We start from the raw sequence: 19,329 nt of genomic DNA, 5'->3' as shown, positions 1-19,329 counted from the left end.
TTGTTTATACTTGCAATTAAAATATAACAATTGTTTTAAATTTTTGTTCTTGATTTTAAATTAAAGTCTCCCGAAGCGAAGTAAAATACAAGCTGTAGCAAAAATGTGTATTTTTCAGTAAAAACGAAAGCAAAAAAGAATGTATTATGCGTGGTAAACATTGTCGCCGGAATCGTTCAACCGACGTCAAATATTTATAATTAGAGTCTTTCAGCAAACGTTTTAGACTTTTTTTTGTGTTATTCAAATATCTTGCATTTTAAAAAAAAAAAAGCTGTCTTATTAATTGCACTATGTTCAATCGTTAAGTCTAATGGTTAATAATATAGTATATGGAATGTATAAAAAAAAAACCGGATCAATACAGTATTTGTGGAGAAAAAAAAATTTTTGATTGAAGTTACGGATACAAATTTGAAAAAAAAAAATAATTTAACAAATTTAAACATTTTCTGTCAAGGAAACCGACTAATTGCAATGTTTTTTTCTTCTTCTGTAATAAATATTAATCAAAATCTTAAAAACTTGAGTTATGTGATTCCAACTATTTTTTTAAACTATTACTACTTACCGGTTATTTTTGAGGAAAACTGTATGAATAAAAAGTAAAGAATTTTATTCGTACAAATTGTATTGTTGCACATATACATATAATGCAAACATTTTATGGGTAATTGTACGATTATGGTAAGAATATATACATATATATACATACACACATATTATATGTAGCAAAAATTTCACATTGATATGATTTTTTAATTTTTTTTCCTGCAAAACAACATTCATTCAATCGAAATTAATGTTAAATCGAATTATTTACCATCAAATCATTTCGAGATGTAACTTTTTGCTACGTGTGAACACACACGCACACATACACACAATACACACGTGCAAACGTACGTATTATATACATATAGGTATATAAATATATACACGCATGTAGTAAGAATTAAACAAACGAAAACGAAGAAAAAAAAAAAAAAGAACCTCAAGAAATGTATATCTATAAATAAATGATGTATGGCAATTAAAGTTATTGCTGTGATATTTCTTTCGTCGTTCGTTCGTTCGCTCATTTATTCATTTATTCATTACTGAATTTCTGTCTTGTAATATTATAATTTTATGTAATCATTGTGTTTCTTTAATTATCGATGAAATCTTTGAAACGATATCGAAGAAAAGAGGTGAATAATCGTCGAAGGAAAGCGTGTAACGTATGTAATTTGACGTAATTTAATAATACGGCGTCGTTCGGTAGGTTTCTTAAGTTTCGCCGCTTAAAAAGTGTGGGGTGCGCAGAAGCACGTGGATTTGTTTGGATAATTGTCACTCGTATTTACGGAGTCCGTGGTGCCCTTCCGGTGAGCCCCGTAGCTAGCGGCGCTACCCTAGGCGAGGGGGGGATAGTGGCGAGGGGTCAAGAGGGGGATACAAAGTGGGGGGGAAAGAACAGCAGCAGCAGAACAAGGCCGCCATATTGAATCACTCTCGTTAATTTTTGCGCGAAGGCGGTGTTAATCTTTTACCCCCTTACGGGATAGTCCGAGGTGCGATCGGAGGGTTGATCGAGTGTTTAAAAGGTGTTTTAATATCGTATAGTTAAAAGATGTGGAATCGTTCGTGTCGGAGAATCGGAGGAATGTTTAATATCTCGTCGGACATCATGCGGTGAAGTGCGGTGGGTCCCTAGGACGAGTGTGTGGAGAGCGGCTGCTTTGTGTAATCGATTTGTGTGTCAAGCGGTTTACACAAATTTGGACCAACCTTGATTGACCCCCAGGTACGTCCTCGCTTTAACCAGAATGTGGTCATGTTGGGTGTCAAAATACTCGTGAATAAACATCAAGTACACGGGTGTGCTCCGAAATTGTCCAACTGTTGTCGGTGACGAGAAAAATGCGGAAATCTCCGAGCGGCACCGACCTCGTCGTACGCATCGGTTGACCTCGCGATCTTTGAAATCCACATTTACCAAATATCGTCGTGTTGGGTATCAGAATTCACAGAATTTCGCCCACTTTCCATCTGCAACGGTAGAAACGGCACAATGTTTGCCTGTCTTGGACGATTCCTCGTTTTCATGTACGCGATGCTTCCCCAGTAGCAACTTGCCTATTTTTCATTCCTAGCCAAATCTAACGTGCCACTGTAATGAGCCCAATATTATTTCTACCGATCGTTGAACTGTAATCAGATGTATACCTATATTGTACATATGTACACAAGTATAACAGTCGGGTCGGTGTAGTCGTCCCGATACGTAGAAATTCTTCCACGTCGTTAATAATTGACTAGTCGCTTAAATTTCGACGTCGCGACAACACCAAGTACCTATAATAACGGTGCTTGCTTGGCATAGAGTTCTCTGGCTGCAGCATTATTTAACGTATCTCAGGTTTTTTTTTCTTTTCTTTTTATCCCCCCCCCCCCCTTCGCCGTATCTCATTACCACGTTCGTAAAGAGGAGAATAGGAAAGATTAAATTCTTTTCTCAATCCTACAGAAAAATGTACAAGTACGTGAATAAGTAAATAAAAAAATAAAAAAGGCGGGAGTCTCGCCTCGGTTTGTAATAGTAATTCGCATTGTAATATATCCAGAAATATCCTCACATTACAAGGCAATCACAACCCGAGATTTAATTACCCCAGAAATTCTTGCCGAAAATTCACTTCACGGATTCCGACACAAGATTCCAAGAGATAACGAAAATGGCCACGTATGATATCTCGTAGTATACGTACACGACTGTACACACAAGCACAAAACGCACATACATTAATACAAACGTAACTCACGCATACAAATATATCCACGTATGTATGTATGTACGTCACGCGTATAGATACATGTGCATGCATAAGATTGTCAGTCCCCGAAATAATTACACAATCCTATTACCCAAATCCATCCATGCACGCTTATTATTATCCCTAAGGATAGTCCAACGTGGTTACAAACAAACGTTGTAGGTATAGTACAATAGATAACGATAATGTGAAAGTGAACAATATATATTGCATTTGTATTATTATATTCACAGGTTATAAAATATAATACAATGTAACAAGATAGAAAACAATGAAACGATATTAAATTTTTTAAACACGATGATCCTGTGACTTGTAGAGCTAGGTAACAGCTTGAGGTGGAAATACGGTGCAAATGGGATGTGCTTAGAAGGAAACAGCTTTTTGATTTTACAAAATTTTTTTTTTTCACTCATCTCTTCGTCTTCTCTCTTTAACATTTCTTTTTCATATTCCACAAATCTGTATACATAGGTATATACCTACACACACACACACACACACACACGTATTATCGTATAACTTGGAGTGAAGATTAGTAGTTTCGTGTGTGTTCCGTTCGGTGCGGGGTGGACGACGACCGGGAGGGCAGGAGGGTCGGAAGGGGCCGGGGGGGGGGAGGAGGGCATTCAGGCAGTGTCGAGGGGGGCTGATGGAGGGGCGAAGTTGAAGGGGCCTGCGGAAAGGGGGGGGGGAGACGACGAACGAACGAACGAACGAAGTGAAGGAAGGAAGGAATAAGCGAGCGAGCGAGCGAGCGAACGAACGGAGAAGTAATTAATGTGCGACAGTCCCTCTCGCCCTCCCCCCCCCCCCCTTTCTGCCCGGCGAGTCGTCGTTTCTCTCCTCCCCCCTCCCCCACCCCACGGTTGCCACCCTTTCTGCCCCCCCCCATATGCCCCCTGTCCCCTTTGCTTGCTACGGTTAGCTGCCATTGTGTAGAGACGCTACTTCCGAAGGCATCAAATTCAATTCGTGTTAAGGCAAGGAGATGCGATGTCGTTTCGGAAATGAAAATTTTTCTTTCAAGTCACGCCAAAATAACTACCGATATATGTGCATGTTTATAGATTGTTTCTGTTTCTACAATTCGAGATAAGAAGCTGTTGGCGTTGTTGATATGTGATTGTTGATTTTCTAATTACTGTTTAATAACCTTCGCCTTAAACGTGTAACTGTACATTGCATATATACTCGTTATGGAATTGTGCCGGGAACTAAGCCGGGTTCAACTCTCGTAGAGGTTAGAAACACTACGTTCTCAGTACTTGTCTTGCTACGTATCTTCCCAGAACTGACTACCTACTTTACTACCTACCCTACCCTACCCTACCCTACCCTACCCTAGCCTACCCACCTAATCCTAGCCATTCCTCCCGTTTGTGCAGTTCGGTAATTTAGCATTCACAGCGACGCTATTTTCTTTTCTGTTTGATCCTCCATTTTCAAATTTACTTCGTTTACCGGTTTGTTGTCATATCTTCTAATTTATACTAGTCACTTTGTTAATAACCAATACTGCTGTTCTCTACCTCACATCAAACTGCTCAGCATTCTCTTTGAATCTTGTATTTTTATGGTATGTAGTTCACCCATGTATATTTCATTGAATGAGGTATGCTGGAATCCTGAAATGTGGTAATGTTAATCATTCTCGGATTTGTGGAAAGTTACCTGACTTTAACCTCCGTTTAAACAATACTACTTCACAACAGTTCTATCGAAAACGACATCATCACTGAATCGTGTAATAGTTTTTCGTTTCTACGTGATATTTATTCCTTACTTTCCTGTTCATATACCTTACTTATTCGTACTTTCATTTACGTTAGTCAATTTTTACCAGCGCTGTCGAACGTTTGCAAAAATTGTTCTTCGATTACCTTTTAGTTGAATCCATGCTATTACCCAATTGTTGAGATAAATTGTTGCGTCTATATGCAATGACTAAATAGCATTGCGTTATTACAGGGTCGTAGCACTGGGGAGGATGGAGGCGATGGATTTGGACGGGGATACTGTGGTTGACCTTAGCGTCGGGTAAGAATTGAACTATGCAATATCCTCCATTGTTGGAGGACAAACTTTTTCTCTAATCTATTTTTGTCGCAAGATATATCATTCATGCTTCTTGGGCATAAATATCCAGATCTCGTCAGCGATAGAGCTCACATTGTTCATTGAAATTATAGCCTCACGTTCTCTTATAATTGAACGTATTTATTTTAAACATATTTAGCACTCGATACAAGTATTCAAAGTTTTATAATAATTACAATTTTCTTGTGCGTTACATCAACAATACATTGAAGAATATTCCTTGCCATTTATCGATATCGTATCGATAATATTAATGATAAATATGATATAGTTCTCAGAATTTCGCACTGAAGAAGGCAAAATAAAACAAATGCTATTGTTTAACTTCATTTGAACATCACAGTTATGTAAAAGAACCTGTTTGTTATCAGAAATGACCGTAAAACAGTCTTATCAATACAGGCATTTATTCCCCTCGTATAAAATTGCTGCGTTAGGAACTGCACGTATTTTTCATGGTTACAATAGTTTGGCAGGCTCAGTCTTCACTGTTTTTTTTTTTCTTCTTTCCTTTTTCAAATATCATAAGGCTTATCATGTATACGCGTATGTAGATTGGAACTATATTTATAATTGTCGCTTCTGTCATGTATGAGAACTGCGGTTAGCATGGGTTAGATCACTCGATGATAATATTATTATATATCATATTTGAATATAAATTTATACAAATTTCCCTGCAACACCAACTTTATGGAATAATTACAATTTTCTCGTAGCAGTAGCAGTAGAAGAGACTCCCCGTCCGTCCCTTCCAATTCCGCGGACTTCGTTGTACCACTGGATTTAGGTGCTCATTTTTCGGCTAGTCCTGGATTAGAAAATAATGTGCCAGAGGCTAGAAATATACAAAATGCCACACGAGGTATACTCGGGGCCAAGTCAGGCGAAGATAGAAGACCTCGGCGCAACTTGAGACCCAGAACGGAACGAAGCTATGCTGAAAGTCCCGACGAGCCAAGAATGAATGGTTACGTAAACGGAAATGCATCAGATAGCGAGGAAGGTAATACGATTAATTTACAATGTTATTCCCTAGCACTAAAAAACTGATTCTATTATTATGAGAACAAATTGACAACAATTGTAACAGCGGTCGATCGCAAGTTCTTTGAATGCATTATACCTACCAGCATGAGGAAATCAATGAATAACTATTCGAAACTATTTACTTGCAGGAGAAATGCCGCCGTTGTTACCAATCAAGGAATTAAGTTCGGACGAATTAGCGGAGCGTGAAAGAAATCTTAGAAAACTAAGGGAAGATCTGAGATCTGAAGAAATGAAATTAGTATTGCTTAAAAAGTTGAGACAGTCGCAGCAGCTCAAAGAAAATATTGCGGCTGTTCCAAAAGTACCCAGTAAATTACCACCGCCAGTAACAGTACAACCAGTGGCGCACAGGTAAGCAAATTTATTGTAAAATTTTTATAAAATTGAAACATTTCTCACGTCAGCAAATTTTGGTTTATCTTAAGCCAAATGTTTGCGTTTGTTGTTTTCTCACCTGTTCACATTTGCGATCTTCAAAAGAAGGAGAGTTTAAAAGATAAATTGACCGTATTTTTTTCCCTCAATGTTATAGTCATAGGACCAGCAAAGCGCCACCGCCGTTTTTAAAAGGCCAACCTCCTCCCAGCAGAAATAGTAACAGTTTACACGGGCCACCTCCTGGTATACTGCTTCCACCAATGACTGTTAGAAGTGCTACTTCTAGTACCGGTATGCCACCAAATATGGTAATACCACAACCACCTCATCCCAGAGGTAGACCTTCGAGCGTAGCCACCAATGTTCCAAGTTATCACGCCCCAGCTGATAGAACTGAAAGATCTACCAAAGATCCAACACCTGCAATCGCTCATCAGGTTAGTCGTACTTTTGGTCAGCCTTTTAAGAATTATCGAAAATAATTCAGGCCCTCTCATGAAAGACTTGTGCAACATGTAAAACAATTTCACGTTTGTTTTTTGTTTTTTTTTTTTTTTTTTTTTCAAACTGTCTTTTGATTCATGTGAAGAAGAAAAGAACTGAACAATTCGGATTAACGTAAAAGGGCAAAATTTAGAGACTCTGAAATTGCCACAGAAATGTTTAGGAGTACAGTGTCTTAGTTAAACGTAATACTCAAAAAATTGAATCAAAGACCTAGAATGTTGAACATCAAAAGATTCTTGAATAGGGTGATAAGTGTGATGAACATTTTCTTTGTATTATCATTACAAAGCAGCTTATTGGAACTCAGGAAAACAAACCCAGCACATCGATAAGCACCCCTGCGCTTCCTGAGCAGGTATTCTTACATATCGAGATTTAACCAGCATCTGTGTTTCTGTGCAAAAGCTACGTTATTCAAATGAATTAGTATGTAGTATGAAGATTGTACTTGATTCATTATTATGGTATTTGACACTGAGCCATTGGTAGCTAAAAAAGCTTTCTCTGTATTTCTTATGCGTTTTTAATTATTTTCTTGAATTATGTTTGAAATAGGAAAGGACACGAGAAGATAATCAGACACCTGCACAGCGTCAGGCAGCGGCGAAGTTAGCTCTTCGTAAGCAACTAGAAAAGACACTGCTTCAAATTCCACCACCAAAGCCGCCGCCACCAGAAATGCATTTTGTACCGAATCCTTCTAATACGGAGTTCATTTATCTCGTTGGATTGGAACATGTTGTAGATTTTATAACGAAAGAACCTGCTACACCTCCGCCTCCCGAACCATTCGAGTGTACTCAATGTAGAACAGATTTCACCCCCGTTTGGAAATGGGAAAAGTCAGGTCCCGGTGGTAAAAAAGAAGGTCCACGCGGACAACACGCTACCTTTCAACGACCTCCTGCTGGTCGTGATCCTAGAGTTATATGCGAACATTGTGTAACTACTAATGTCAAAAAGGCCCTCAAAGCTGAACACACTAATCGGTTAGTAGATTTTGCAATCAAGAGTGAAATTGAATGACTAATTATATGTTGCTGAACATAAACACTGTTCTGTTGTTTTTCTATTCTATGAACAGGTTAAAAACAGCATTTGTAAAAGCACTACAGCAGGAACAGGAAATAGAACAGAGACTGGCACAGGCAGCTTGTCCGAGCCCTGATCCTCCTCCTCCAAAGCCAGTCCCAAAAGCATCGACGCCCACAAGGAGAGTGGCTACTCCTCCAGCACCTCAGCAAGTTGCACAAGTCCCAGCACCTGCGCCTACACCTCCGGCGCCAAAACTTCAAGATCATACGCTGGCCAAACTCGCAGAGAGTGGAAAATTCAGTCCGCATCACGCAGCTGCTGCGGCTGCATTCCATCAACAGTTTCTTAGAGGTGATTTTTAATATTAATTTTTCATTTTATCAATCTCCTCTCCATTTAACTCATCGAGATATGTTGCTTTCTACGTGACATTTAACACTGAAAATAAATATATATATATATATTTTTTTTTTTTTTTGAAAAATATTAAAACTGTTATGTTTCAGATTGTTTGTATTCTGTGGCAATTTTTTGAATGAATTCAATACCTCTCAATGTTCCTTAATTTGGAAGATGGACAATTGTTTCCGTTTCATTCGGGTTCTAACGAGACCTTTTGTTTTCTGCAGAACTGACGAAAAATTCAGTACCTGGACTCCCACCTCAACAGCCATTGCCGGCACATGTATTACCGGCGTTCAATCCGATTTTGTACCCGTATCAGCTTGCCATGGCACAAGCGACCAGTGGAAAGGGCCTTGTTGAGCTTCAAAGACAGGCAGCTGATATTCACCGTCAATATTTACTGGACATGATACCATCTCAGGCATCTCAGGCTCAAAGTAGTCAGGCTCCGCCGAGGGCTCACCCGCACAACTGGAAGACGTAACCGAACGCTCGTAAACGCAGTCAGTGAAAACTAAAATTGGAATAAAAAAGATTCGAAAATTTGAAGAAAAAAAATATAAAATTTTTTAATGAAAATAAATAGTATAATATAAAGGGGGTTTACAAATAAAACAAGCAAATGAAAATCGAGTAAATGAAATATTATGGGAATAAAAACTCTGATGAATGATGATAATTAAACGCTGTACGCGATTTTCTTTTAAAGTGAAAAGATTCAACTGCATCGTACAAATATTATAGTCAATACTGAATATTGATAATCGACATTGCAGTGTTTTCATTAAAATATAATTCAATTAAATAATTAATTCAATGGATTTCAATGTATCGTTAAACATGGAAAATGTTACTGTTGCTAATGATGAATGAATAATGATTGAAAAATAAACAACATATAATGATACGAGAAACGATAACAAACAAACATGCCGTTTGAAGGCAAACAATGATAAATTGATGAATGTTTTCTCATTTGATATGAATATATGTCTGTTTTTATTTATTTTAATATGGATTATTGTCAATAACCAAAAAAAAAAAAGTGAAAAAATGAATGGAATCAGTGAATCTGACCGTTTTAGCGTTACGTTAACAGTTTGCTGTCAATAGGTAAACATAAAAACGATCCAGTAGTTATCGTTATTGATTCGATTGTTGTATCTATGAAAAAATTATCTTTTTAAATCCAGTTCAAACGTATCGTTATTCATGCAATCAATATTGAATATTGATATTTATCTTTTTTCATGTTAAATAACGGCGAGCGGTACAAGCACATGGACCGAAACGTATATACACATAAACACGAGTATGACACAATTGAATGAAAAATAGTTAACATATTGTAGTCTAAGAATGAATCGGAATTTTAAAACAATAAGAATGTTGAAAATCGCATTGGTTACGTGATTAAAAGAAATTGTCCAAATTTTTGTTGTTCTTCTTTACAACTTTAATAGGCGTGCGATCGTAATTCTTTAATTTGTACGTCGTAAAATACAAAATACTGGCCTCGAACGTTAAAAGACGCGTACCGTACGCGAATCAAGACTTTTGATAAGCACAACGGCTCACCTTTTTTTTTCTTCTTTCTCTTTTCTTTTCCCTAACCTAAAGCAACAAATTTAAGGAAGAAGAAACTGAACTGTAAAAAAAAATCAACTAATCGTGAAAAAAATAAGATCTAATAACCGAAGGTCGAGAAGTGCGTAATGTAAGCACGTGAGTGAATATATAAAAGTAATAATAATTGATATAGACATAACGAACATTTGTAAAGGTCTTAAGGCAGTAATAAGTGTTATATAATAATTAAAAATGGAAAAATGAAACGTAAAAAAGAATAAAAAACAACAATCGAGTAACTGAATTATATATATATATATATATGTGTGTATGTATATATATATATATATTTAAAAAAAAAATCTTTCTAGACTTTTAGGATTAAGACAGTCTTGGTCGCTGGTTTCAGTTACGTCAGCGGCGGTACCTGTACTCTGTGTATATCTGTTTCCTTTCATCTTTTCAAACTAAGTGACTATTTGTAAAAACAAAACTGGACTTGAATTTCTAGTAGCTAAAATTTTTTTCATCATTTCGTAAAGGCCAGGGACCTTTTACGGATTTATTCAAGTGATCATCTTCCGTTGGAGGAAGAGAGAAAAATAAAAATAAAAAAAATAAAACTTTTGTTCAAAAGTGACAATATAACTCGCGCGCGTGCACAAAATAAGCAATTTGAAAATTAATTCCTAAATAAATTATTACACATATGATCCCGGAAGAAATTGCCGGTGATACTTGCTTATGTTTTTCATCTAAATAATACGAAGAATGAAGGGAAAAAATTATCAGTTTGGTTAGACTGGAGTTTTAATATTTTATTAAAGACATTTTTATACCATAAGTCCTAGTTCCGTCTATGCATGCAAATTAACCCTAATCAAATTTATTTAAACTATATTGTACCTGTATTAGATTGAAAAAGGCGCCGGCATTTTCTTCCCCATCACATTCTTGGCCTTGATTTCATTAAAATTTCGTAAACACTTTTTGTGTTTATTAAGATAATAGCCGTTCATATGTCCGATTCACTAAATAAATATACCTACTATAGTCCCGATATTTCTCGGTATATAATAAAATAAATAAAATAGCGTAATCGTCCCTCTTTGTAATACACGAATAGAACTTCGAACTCATAAAGTAAATAATATACACCATAATCTATGGATCGCATAATAGATAAAAGATCTCTGTGTTTTGTATAATAAAGCGACATGTTGAGATTTTTTTCTTATTATTATTAACATTTTTAATTATCATTCTTATTATTTTTCTCATTTATTTCTCATTCGTATTTGATTCGGATAAGAACAAAAATCAACGGTCCTTAAAGAAGAAAAATGTTAAACGTAATTCTCGAGGATATTGCTCACTTTTTTATAAACGTTCGTGTGCTTCTGTCAATCCTATTTTTTCTATGGAAAAAAATTAGCTTAAGATTTTTCAAATTTTTGAGTGCCCTTAGACGATCAGATCGAATTTATTCGATTTTTAATAGATTTCTGTTTCTACTATCTCTGGTTTGTTTTCTGTTGAGAAATTTGTTTCCAATCAAGCTAAACTTATTAAGCGTGGAGTCGATACTCATATTATTATTAGATTTGTTTTCTCTTTGCTAACGGAAATTTGTATTTACCAATTTTTTCAAAAATTCTGACAAACAAAAATTAAAGAGTAACTAAATTCAATGAATCATGTAGGTATACTCTGTACATGACAACTCTATCGTTTGATATCTATTTCTTTGTCCTTTGGGTCTGTATGGTGCTAAACCTGCTATGGCTGGACAATTTTTACTTAGCAATGCCAAAATTGATTGTTTGAAGAGACGGTTTAGTAAAATTTGATAAAATTTATGCATGATAAGCAATGAACTATAATAATAAATAATAATCTAGGTCTATAATACAAAGCAGTTAAGTGAACAGATCCCAAAGGACCGACCTTTTTTAGTGTTTAATGTGCCTCCGTTATCGTTGACATACGAAATCCAGTCGGTGCTAAGTTAAAACTTTATGTGTTATATTTACGGTATAAAAGTTTTGAATAATAGCGACGAAATTCAAATTCCGTTAGAGATTACTTGGACAAAGAATAATTACATCTGACTGCAATCTATGTTTTGACCGTGACGCGTTTCGTATATTATCGCCACGAACCCCCTCCCCCCAACCAATAGAATTAGTAAAAAGTTTATTAATGAACTATTACGAAAGGTAAATAAATAAAGCTTGTCAATGATTGTATTTAAACATTGGTATTTATTTATAATCTTTCTATTGTACATGTATACTATTATTATTATTATTATTATTATCATTAATATTATTATCATTAATATTATTATCATTAATATTATTATATATTATATTAATTATTACTTGCATATTTATTAAACAAGGTTTATTATTTACATTTTTTCAATACGACGTAAGCTACATTCTCTTACTGACTACTGGTAATATCAGCAATTTTGCGTCCTTGTCATGTCCTTAGTTTGTTGATTAGTTCAGTATCTATCTCGATAGATTTTCAAAACTCATGGATAAATGATGATGGTTAGACATCTTATTTCAAATTTGTTCACGTTAGTAAAACTTATCCTTATATAAATTTTTATTTCTTCAAATCTTATTCAATTATACCATTAGTTTCCTACAGATAATTAGCCTTGCTTTGAAAAGAGATAATATTTCGATCCTCTGGCTCAATGTTACACTATTTCCTATCAGGTAATACCGATCAAGTTAGAAAACCAGTTTAACCAGTGTATCTTATATTCGCCAATTCAGGAAATATGTAGCAAAGTGGTTGTGAGTTAAACACAAGTTATGCAATAACACCATGGGCCTTAAATATCGTAAGGAATTTTCTGCTCCTACTGACTTTGAAATCCTAAATTGTAACTGCAGGTTTTTCAAACAATCCAATATTCGATTGTAATACCATTTTTTAATACTAAGTTTATTTCTCCTTCTCTTCGTTAGACTGATTTGTACATTTTTTGAAGTGTTTGGCACAAAATGGGTACAGCGTTGGATGATCACACGTTCTACATGCCGCTGCCAGATGAGAACAGCATCTCAAACCTTGACGACAACACGGAGCCCACATTTGAGGACCAGCAAGTGCGCAATTGTTGCAATAACAGTCTCCTGGGAACAAGACAAATAGGATGAACTCTACAATCCGAAAAAACCAACATCGCGTTTAGACAGTGCAGTGAATCACTTTTATTATCTACTGGTTTAATGTCACACAAACAATTTGTCTTCTTACAATTAGTAAGCGCTGTTGAGAATCTATATCTAAATATTGACGAACACTTGCATACTTTCTAACAGTCATAGCTTAAACGCTGCAGCAGTTTGTATCCAACCCGTTTGTAGAAATCTAGTGTTAGCAATTGGCACATTTGGTTGATGTTTTTTATTTTTATTTTTTTTTTTGTTCACAAAGTAGGGTGAATTTGAGTTTCTGTTTACCACGGCATTCTAAAACTCGTCATATGATACATTAATATGCTGAATTTCACTTCGTCGACATTTTCTCTAAGAATTACATACATTTTCAATATTTTTTTTTAATGCCCCCTACATTCTGGGTTACACCTAATATGTTATGGGCGTGAGTTCTGAACTACAAGAGAATGAATTTTTATAACTAGAAATAAATGTTTTCTCAGTTATTAGAAGAAATTACTGAAAACGAAACTGCCTTAATATTTTTACATTTAATGATGCAGAGCAAAAAAGAAAACTGAAAAAAAAGTGGTACACTCTACGGCATTAATTAAGCTGCGTCGAGTGCGTAGGACATTTTCTTCCGTATCGCATATCTTCATTTTTGCTATGTGACGTACGTATGTATGTAATTCCATACTCTATTTTTGTCACTCTCGTGATCAATGATATACACTTGTATGTACATAACATACACGGGAGTGGCTATTGTCAAGGTCATCGTAATACTGTATTGTCAACCCGGCAACTTATAGAATGCAACAATTCATACAACAGGTAACAAAATTGCCGACTGCCTGCACGGGGACTGAATTCAAGAACCGTGAAGATTTAATCATAGCTATTCAATAATTTACGTAATTTAGCATTTTTTCTTTCTTTTCTCTTTTATCCGTTCTCTGTGCATTCCGTACATACATGCAGTTTTCCCCGACACCTACGACTCTTTTGTCCAAATCGAACAAATAACGCCTAATTTTAACGTACGATATATTCGAGTTAAAATTAATTTTGTTCGAAGAAAATTCATGTGATTCAAACTCGAGCTACAGATTTTTAAACTATTCATTTATCGTCTTACCGTGGGGACAATCTACGGATTTTCGAGCCTCTGCTCTTCGACACGCCAAACCATCATCACCTTTTGGACAAGACGTTGAGCTCTCCTCGATCGAATTCTCCCCCAGAAGCGTGTCGATCTGTAAGCAGATTCATTTGAAATGATAGCGTAGGCAAAAGTATTGATTTCGATCACATTTACAGATCTATAACCCAAATTTTCATTCCTCAAATTGGCTTTAAATATTTTTTATGACAATCGTTTGCAGAGTTATGAGAAATGTATCGTTTTTAATTGCAGACATTTCGAAATTCTTCTTTACCTGTTTAAATGCTCCTGGTTTCGAGAACATTTTAACTAATTTTGCAAGTGCGATATTACCCGCGTTTTCTTCAGAGTTTTTTTCCACTAGCGAATTTGAATCTGGTAGAGTAATCACGAGCAGACACGATACGGCAATAATATAAATGCGAAGAACCATTTTTGAGCACTTGAAAAATCCCGGTCTCGTTCGATTTGTTCGCGCGTCAATTCGCTACCGAATTCAATCTCAACTGTCGACTGCGCGGCGCGATCTCTGGCAATTTAAAAGTCCGCAAACTCTAGTTTTGTCACGATCTCCGTCGAGTGTGAGTCGTATAGGTATGTATATGTATAATTCCCATCGGGAGCACAGGACATTTCACTTTATGCGCGGTGGGGGAAGAAATTATACTGTTTGCTTAGGTATACGTGCTACAGTTAGCAAATTCCTTCGTTTAATATGTTACACACGCGGTGTTCCACCTGTTGAAGTCCAGTCTAATTCCAGAAAAAGGAAACGCCAATTTATAAGGCTGAAAAATTTCAATTTCTACAGAACTCAAACAATTCAAAACTATCTTTCTGACTTTTCGCATATCTCGAAAGATCTAAATCGATCAATTCTATTTCGTTTACTGGGTAGTGTGTTTGGTCCGAAGACCTTATATCCACAGAATTAGTCATCGGACATATCCGTTTGTACCAAATACGTCATGCAATATCTATCTCTACTCTCTAGGGTAACGAATCATTTTTTTTTCTTGTGTCGGTATGATCAATGCAACCTTCAGTTGTTATGCATTATTCATTGATATAGATCCTTAAACTTGTAGAATGACGTAATATCAAGATTTGAGTTCATGCCCGTTAAAATATTCTAGCAGCGTAGATTTAGCAATTGCTCACACTCCTATAATTTATTATCGGTGTCGACAATAATTTAACAAAAATTCCATTCAAACTGTCCACCTATATTTAGCATTCTAATTTTGAACTAGAAAATTTATTTTCAGTACATGGCTTATTCACAGTGCTTTTAGAATAAACAGTTGTAATCTGTAATTTAATGATGCAAACGCTATTACGCGTATCTGTGACATTTTTTTTTTACTTGTTGGTTTCTTCCACTTATCTTAAGTCTACAATAAATGACTTTCGTGTGTATATTATATACAGATATTATTCAACTTTTTATCCGATGCTAATTGTCAGTATATTAGTACGTGTTACATTACGTTTCGTGAATTCAAAAGTAACCAAATCTTTGATGAATAAATTTTGACAATTTTCATCACTCCAATGTTCCTACATCTGATGATGGAATAAAAAAAGCCAAGTGAACCGCTTAGATTATTGTTCTTTGGGTGCGTTCCGAAATTAACTCCCAGTGCTGTCAACTATCTTTTATCTCTTTTGCGTTGCCGAGTTTGTGAATAGCTCTGTCTCTACCTAGGAAGTTTTTAGCACTCACAGCCACTTTCGAAACGCACCCTTAATCGATGCAATATGTATTCAAAAAAACGCCGTTCACGCACCTGTAAGCCAAAATTCATATCGTCCCACGATGCGTAAAATAGTGCGATTACACGGCGCTTTTATTCCGGTTTTACTATGGCCGACATAGTAGTACCGGATTTAAAAATGCGTGTAAATCCATTATATCTGGTGTAATGCGCCATTTACACGTATTTTCAAATTCGGTATCACTACGTCGGTCATAGTAAAACCGGAATAACAGCCTCCGTGTATACGTACTCATTGGCGCAGCGTAGTAACATAATTCACTGGAGCCAATGAAAACAAGGTCTGATTTTCGGGCTAGGCGAAGTCGCACAATGAAAACACCCCTAAATTTAGTCTGCATGACGTCGCATAATAACATGTTTTGATTACTTTACGCGCGGAATGATCGATTATTTCTTGCGCCACAATACGCGTGTGTCTCATATTTTCGTTATAACAGGCAAAAGTACACATTAACACTTGGTGTAGATATTTCTAAGCTTATCTGGATTGTTGTGTAAAAACTTGTTTTTCTTATCCAATTCTTACGCCGAAAGATATGTGAACGAATTTCTTTGTGAGCATGTGTGCGTGTGTATGTATATCGCTGCGTAAAGTATTATTGACGATTTACTTAATTTCGTAATATCATTGAACTTGTGACGCTTGTGACCACTTGTAACCGGGCTATCGACGGGGAGACATTTGCATTACTTCGGTGTTCCACGAAGCCGAAGTACCAACGGAACACATACCGTTTATTAGATTAATATTTCCATTAATATGAGTTTTGACTGGACAAGTATTGGCGATCAAGTGTCATTGCTTCACCTGGAAATGAATTATCCATTGTACGAAGAATACACCATTGAACAGTTGAAAATAGACCTTGAAATTGTAAGTGAAGTAGACTTTTGATCGTTGCGCTCAATGCGCGTCGCTGTTGTTGATAAATTAAGAGAAGTGTACCTTCTAATTTTCAGAGCCCGGGGAGGAATCTGGTTTACGATGTAGAATGTGACTACAATAGTTACGAATGGTGAATTATTTCTTCTAGTTTCTCTTCATTTTTGTTATTGTCCTTATATTCGTCTTATCTCTCAGATGTATTTGATTGGTTACAGATAGCTAAATGACTTTGTCTTTTTCAACAGGGTCACACGGTTCAAGTATTTACTAGAGAAGCGTCGACGGGTTTTGACCAAGATGTTTGCGATGGGAAATAATCCAAATGGCGTAGACACGCTCATTGAATATTGCGATTACTATAAAAATCAAGCTGAGGATGATTCCCTCTCTAGTAAGAGCGCAGAATCCATTTAAAAAAAATTTATCCGATCGACTTTTATCAACGATTGAAGGTATTAATAATTTTTTAATCTCTAACAGAGACAAAATTCAACGTACCATTTATACTTGGTTTGGCATTCAGATTGTTGTGTAAAAATGACGATGCGACTGCAAAAATGGTCAACTATGTTTGGGCCATACACTGCGTCGATATCAGGTATCACTTTTCAAGCTATTTCACTTTTTCAATAAGCATGTCATATATTTTTTTTTTTTTTTGTAAAGTTTTCTAATCTGTACTTTACCATCTCTTCTAGGTGTTCCACTGTTGAGTTTCATAGACAATACAATTCTTTCCCTCCAAATGGTGAGCATCAGCTGTTTTCGATATTTCTTTTTCTTGTATTTCTAATGTAATTATTGATACTCAATGATTTTCCGTCAAAGTGTTGTAAGTAATAGTTGATTTGTAAAATCTCATGTAATGCAATGTGTCAATTTCAGGTGCAGCTATGGTTGTTATGGCAGATGCCGATTTGAGTGCCGCAATTCTTGCCTACATCAGATCACGTAATTCAGCCTTTGAAATATCCAGAGTTCTTGTTCAAGAACCAATTGCAGAAGAATTATTGAACACAGCTCAGAACTATAGGTGTAAAATTGAAGTGCTGTCCGATTCATTCGTATTTCGCAATGCTGCAGAAGCTTTGGAAAATTTGCACGGCACAAAACAATATGAAGTAATTTCTATATGGTCTGAGAATATCATCGCGGCTAAAAAATTTGCTGCAGATTCAGGGGTACAATTAGAATTTACAATGACACTTCAGTCAATGATTTTATCTTTGCACGCTTTACATCATGCGATCACATATGTTCCAGATTTGCACAATTTGGATAAACGCACATGGAGACCTTCATCCCGGTATTGAATCCCTTACATATTACGTAAGACCCTTCGTCGATTGTTTTGGACATTATAACTTCAAAATTGAAAATGAATCGCCTGTTGATGATACTAAACCTGCAAAGACTTTCGACCTCTTTTATGGCGGTAAATGGCAAACTCCTACTGAAGGGAAATATTGGACCAACCATGACAAAATCTCTTATGCTGAAGCTACAAGGTAACAGAATTGCATTTTATTAGGAAATTTATATGTTTTATCGTCCGAAAATTTATATTTTCAGAAAAGATCTTCAGAAATGTGTAAACGTTGCATATCAAGCATTTAAAATCTGGCGTTCAACCAAAATAAGCAAGAGAGCACAAACTCTCAAATGTTTTGCAAAGAGACTTGAAGCCAATGGGTGAGTTCCTGATGTTTACCAACTCTGAAAATAGGTAATTATATCGAGCGCTAATTAACAGTATAAATTTTTTTCCAGGGAATCGAAATGTGCTGATCTGATTATAAAATTGGTTGATCTACCCATGGTACATGGAACTTCATTTTCAGTAGTAAAAGACGGTGAGGCCGAAATATCAAACACACGAGAACCAATTGGAGTTGTTCTTGTTGGCTCAAACGATCAGAATGAGCTGTTTGAAAAATTGGTAGTAGCATCTGTGACAGGCAATGCTGTTATAGTTCTGTTAAATAGTAAGAGCAGTGTTTCATTCGCACCGTATTGCGATATGCTAGCAACTTGCGGCTTTCCCGCTGGTGTAATTAACTGTTTATTCACCAATGGTACGACAATGCTAAATTTGAATACCGAATCCACTAAAAAAGTACTTGGAAATCTTAAAGTCGATCTGAAACTCCTGACGTGTTGTGAGATCGACGTTCCGAAAACATTTGGTACGAGATATAACATGTACAAAAAAATGTTCAGCTCCGTAACAAGGGCTAAATCTGTGTGGCTGCAATGTGGGTAAAAACCACTAAAACTTCCATCGTATTATGCTTTTTACAATGAATCCAACAATCCATACGAATCTAACATTTGTACTCTTAATAAAATAAAACGGGACTCATGTGAGGCAGATTTTATTTCTTATCAATTACACACTACGTCAGATGTATTCTAAAGATTTCAAGTTTTGGCGGCTCTTTAG

The 19,329-nt window shown here is 36.0% G+C and overlaps 3 protein-coding genes across 10 annotated transcripts; 2 read left to right on the top strand and 1 right to left on the bottom strand.

Moving 5' to 3' along the window:
* Window positions 1-1,471: 1,471 nt before the first annotated feature.
* On the top strand, window positions 1,472-11,092 carry LOC124183146 (transcriptional repressor p66-beta). 7 transcript variants are annotated; one of them, XM_046571258.1, is made up of 9 exons: window positions 1,472-1,789; window positions 4,791-4,859; window positions 5,642-5,925; window positions 6,098-6,323; window positions 6,505-6,787; window positions 7,147-7,212; window positions 7,413-7,846; window positions 7,942-8,243; window positions 8,522-11,092. In XM_046571258.1, the coding sequence occupies exons 2-9, from the start codon at window positions 4,810-4,812 to the stop codon at window positions 8,779-8,781; spliced, it is 1,905 nt and encodes a 634-aa protein (XP_046427214.1). In that variant the 5' UTR covers window positions 1,472-1,789; window positions 4,791-4,809; the 3' UTR covers window positions 8,782-11,092. The 7 variants fall into 7 exon arrangements, with proteins under 7 accessions (XP_046427214.1, XP_046427213.1, XP_046427210.1 ...); XM_046571257.1 differs by having other exon boundaries at window positions 5,639-5,925; window positions 7,150-7,212; XM_046571254.1 differs by having other exon boundaries at window positions 5,639-5,925.
* Window positions 11,093-12,595: 1,503 nt separating this feature from the next.
* Window positions 12,596-15,096, bottom strand: LOC124183158. The gene is made up of 3 exons (XM_046571299.1): window positions 14,494-15,096; window positions 14,193-14,310; window positions 12,596-13,024 (listed from the first exon to the last, which is right to left on the bottom strand). The coding sequence occupies exons 1-3, from the start codon at window positions 14,650-14,652 to the stop codon at window positions 12,834-12,836; spliced, it is 468 nt and encodes a 155-aa protein (XP_046427255.1). The 5' UTR covers window positions 14,653-15,096; the 3' UTR covers window positions 12,596-12,833.
* A 1,189-nt stretch (window positions 15,097-16,285) lies between these two features.
* On the top strand, window positions 16,286-19,259 carry LOC124183149 (aldehyde dehydrogenase family 16 member A1-like). Of its 2 annotated transcripts, XM_046571262.1 has the most exons (9): window positions 16,286-16,874; window positions 16,961-17,016; window positions 17,132-17,277; window positions 17,367-17,484; window positions 17,585-17,634; window positions 17,772-18,067; window positions 18,150-18,394; window positions 18,459-18,578; window positions 18,657-19,259. In XM_046571262.1, exons 1-9 carry the CDS (start codon window positions 16,761-16,763, stop codon window positions 19,147-19,149), a joined length of 1,638 nt encoding a protein of 545 aa, XP_046427218.1. In that variant the 5' UTR covers window positions 16,286-16,760; the 3' UTR covers window positions 19,150-19,259. The 2 variants fall into 2 exon arrangements, with proteins under 2 accessions (XP_046427218.1, XP_046427219.1); XM_046571263.1 differs by lacking the exon at window positions 16,961-17,016 and having other exon boundaries at window positions 16,289-16,874.
* The last annotated feature ends 70 nt before the right edge of the window (window positions 19,260-19,329 follow it).

This window comes from Neodiprion fabricii, chromosome 5, assembly GCF_021155785.1.
Source record: "Neodiprion fabricii isolate iyNeoFabr1 chromosome 5, iyNeoFabr1.1, whole genome shotgun sequence".
Classification (NCBI taxonomy): domain Eukaryota; kingdom Metazoa; phylum Arthropoda; class Insecta; order Hymenoptera; family Diprionidae; genus Neodiprion; species Neodiprion fabricii.
The sequence above is the reverse complement of the archived record's forward strand: the minus strand, read 5'-3'. Positions and strand labels throughout refer to the sequence as shown.

What these genes read in the sequence shown, in the direction of transcription:
- LOC124183158 (XM_046571299.1), bottom strand. Translation starts at nt 14,652, where the DNA reads ATGGTTCTTCGCATTTATATTATTGCCGTATCGTGTCTGCTCGTGATT. An exon ending in AACCAGGAGCATTTAAACAG is followed by an intron (nt 14,311 to 14,493) that starts GTAAAGAAGAAT and finishes ATCTGCTTACAG; the next exon opens with ATCGACACGCTTCTGGGGGA. An exon ending in ATCCGTAGATTGTCCCCACG is followed by an intron (nt 13,025 to 14,192) that starts GTAAGACGATAA and finishes TCTTGTTCCCAG; the next exon opens with GAGACTGTTATTGCAACAAT.
- LOC124183149 (XM_046571262.1), top strand. Translation starts at nt 16,761, where the DNA reads ATGAGTTTTGACTGGACAAGTATTGGCGATCAAGTGTCATTGCTTCAC. An exon ending in TGAGGATGATTCCCTCTCTA is followed by an intron (nt 17,278 to 17,366) that starts GTAAGAGCGCAG and finishes AATCTCTAACAG; the next exon opens with AGACAAAATTCAACGTACCA. An exon ending in TCTTATGCTGAAGCTACAAG is followed by an intron (nt 18,395 to 18,458) that starts GTAACAGAATTG and finishes TTATATTTTCAG; the next exon opens with AAAAGATCTTCAGAAATGTG.
- LOC124183146 (XM_046571254.1), top strand. Translation starts at nt 4,810, where the DNA reads ATGGAGGCGATGGATTTGGACGGGGATACTGTGGTTGACCTTAGCGTC. An exon ending in TGCATCAGATAGCGAGGAAG is followed by an intron (nt 5,926 to 6,097) that starts GTAATACGATTA and finishes ATTTACTTGCAG; the next exon opens with GAGAAATGCCGCCGTTGTTA. An exon ending in GTACAACCAGTGGCGCACAG is followed by an intron (nt 6,324 to 6,504) that starts GTAAGCAAATTT and finishes TCAATGTTATAG; the next exon opens with TCATAGGACCAGCAAAGCGC.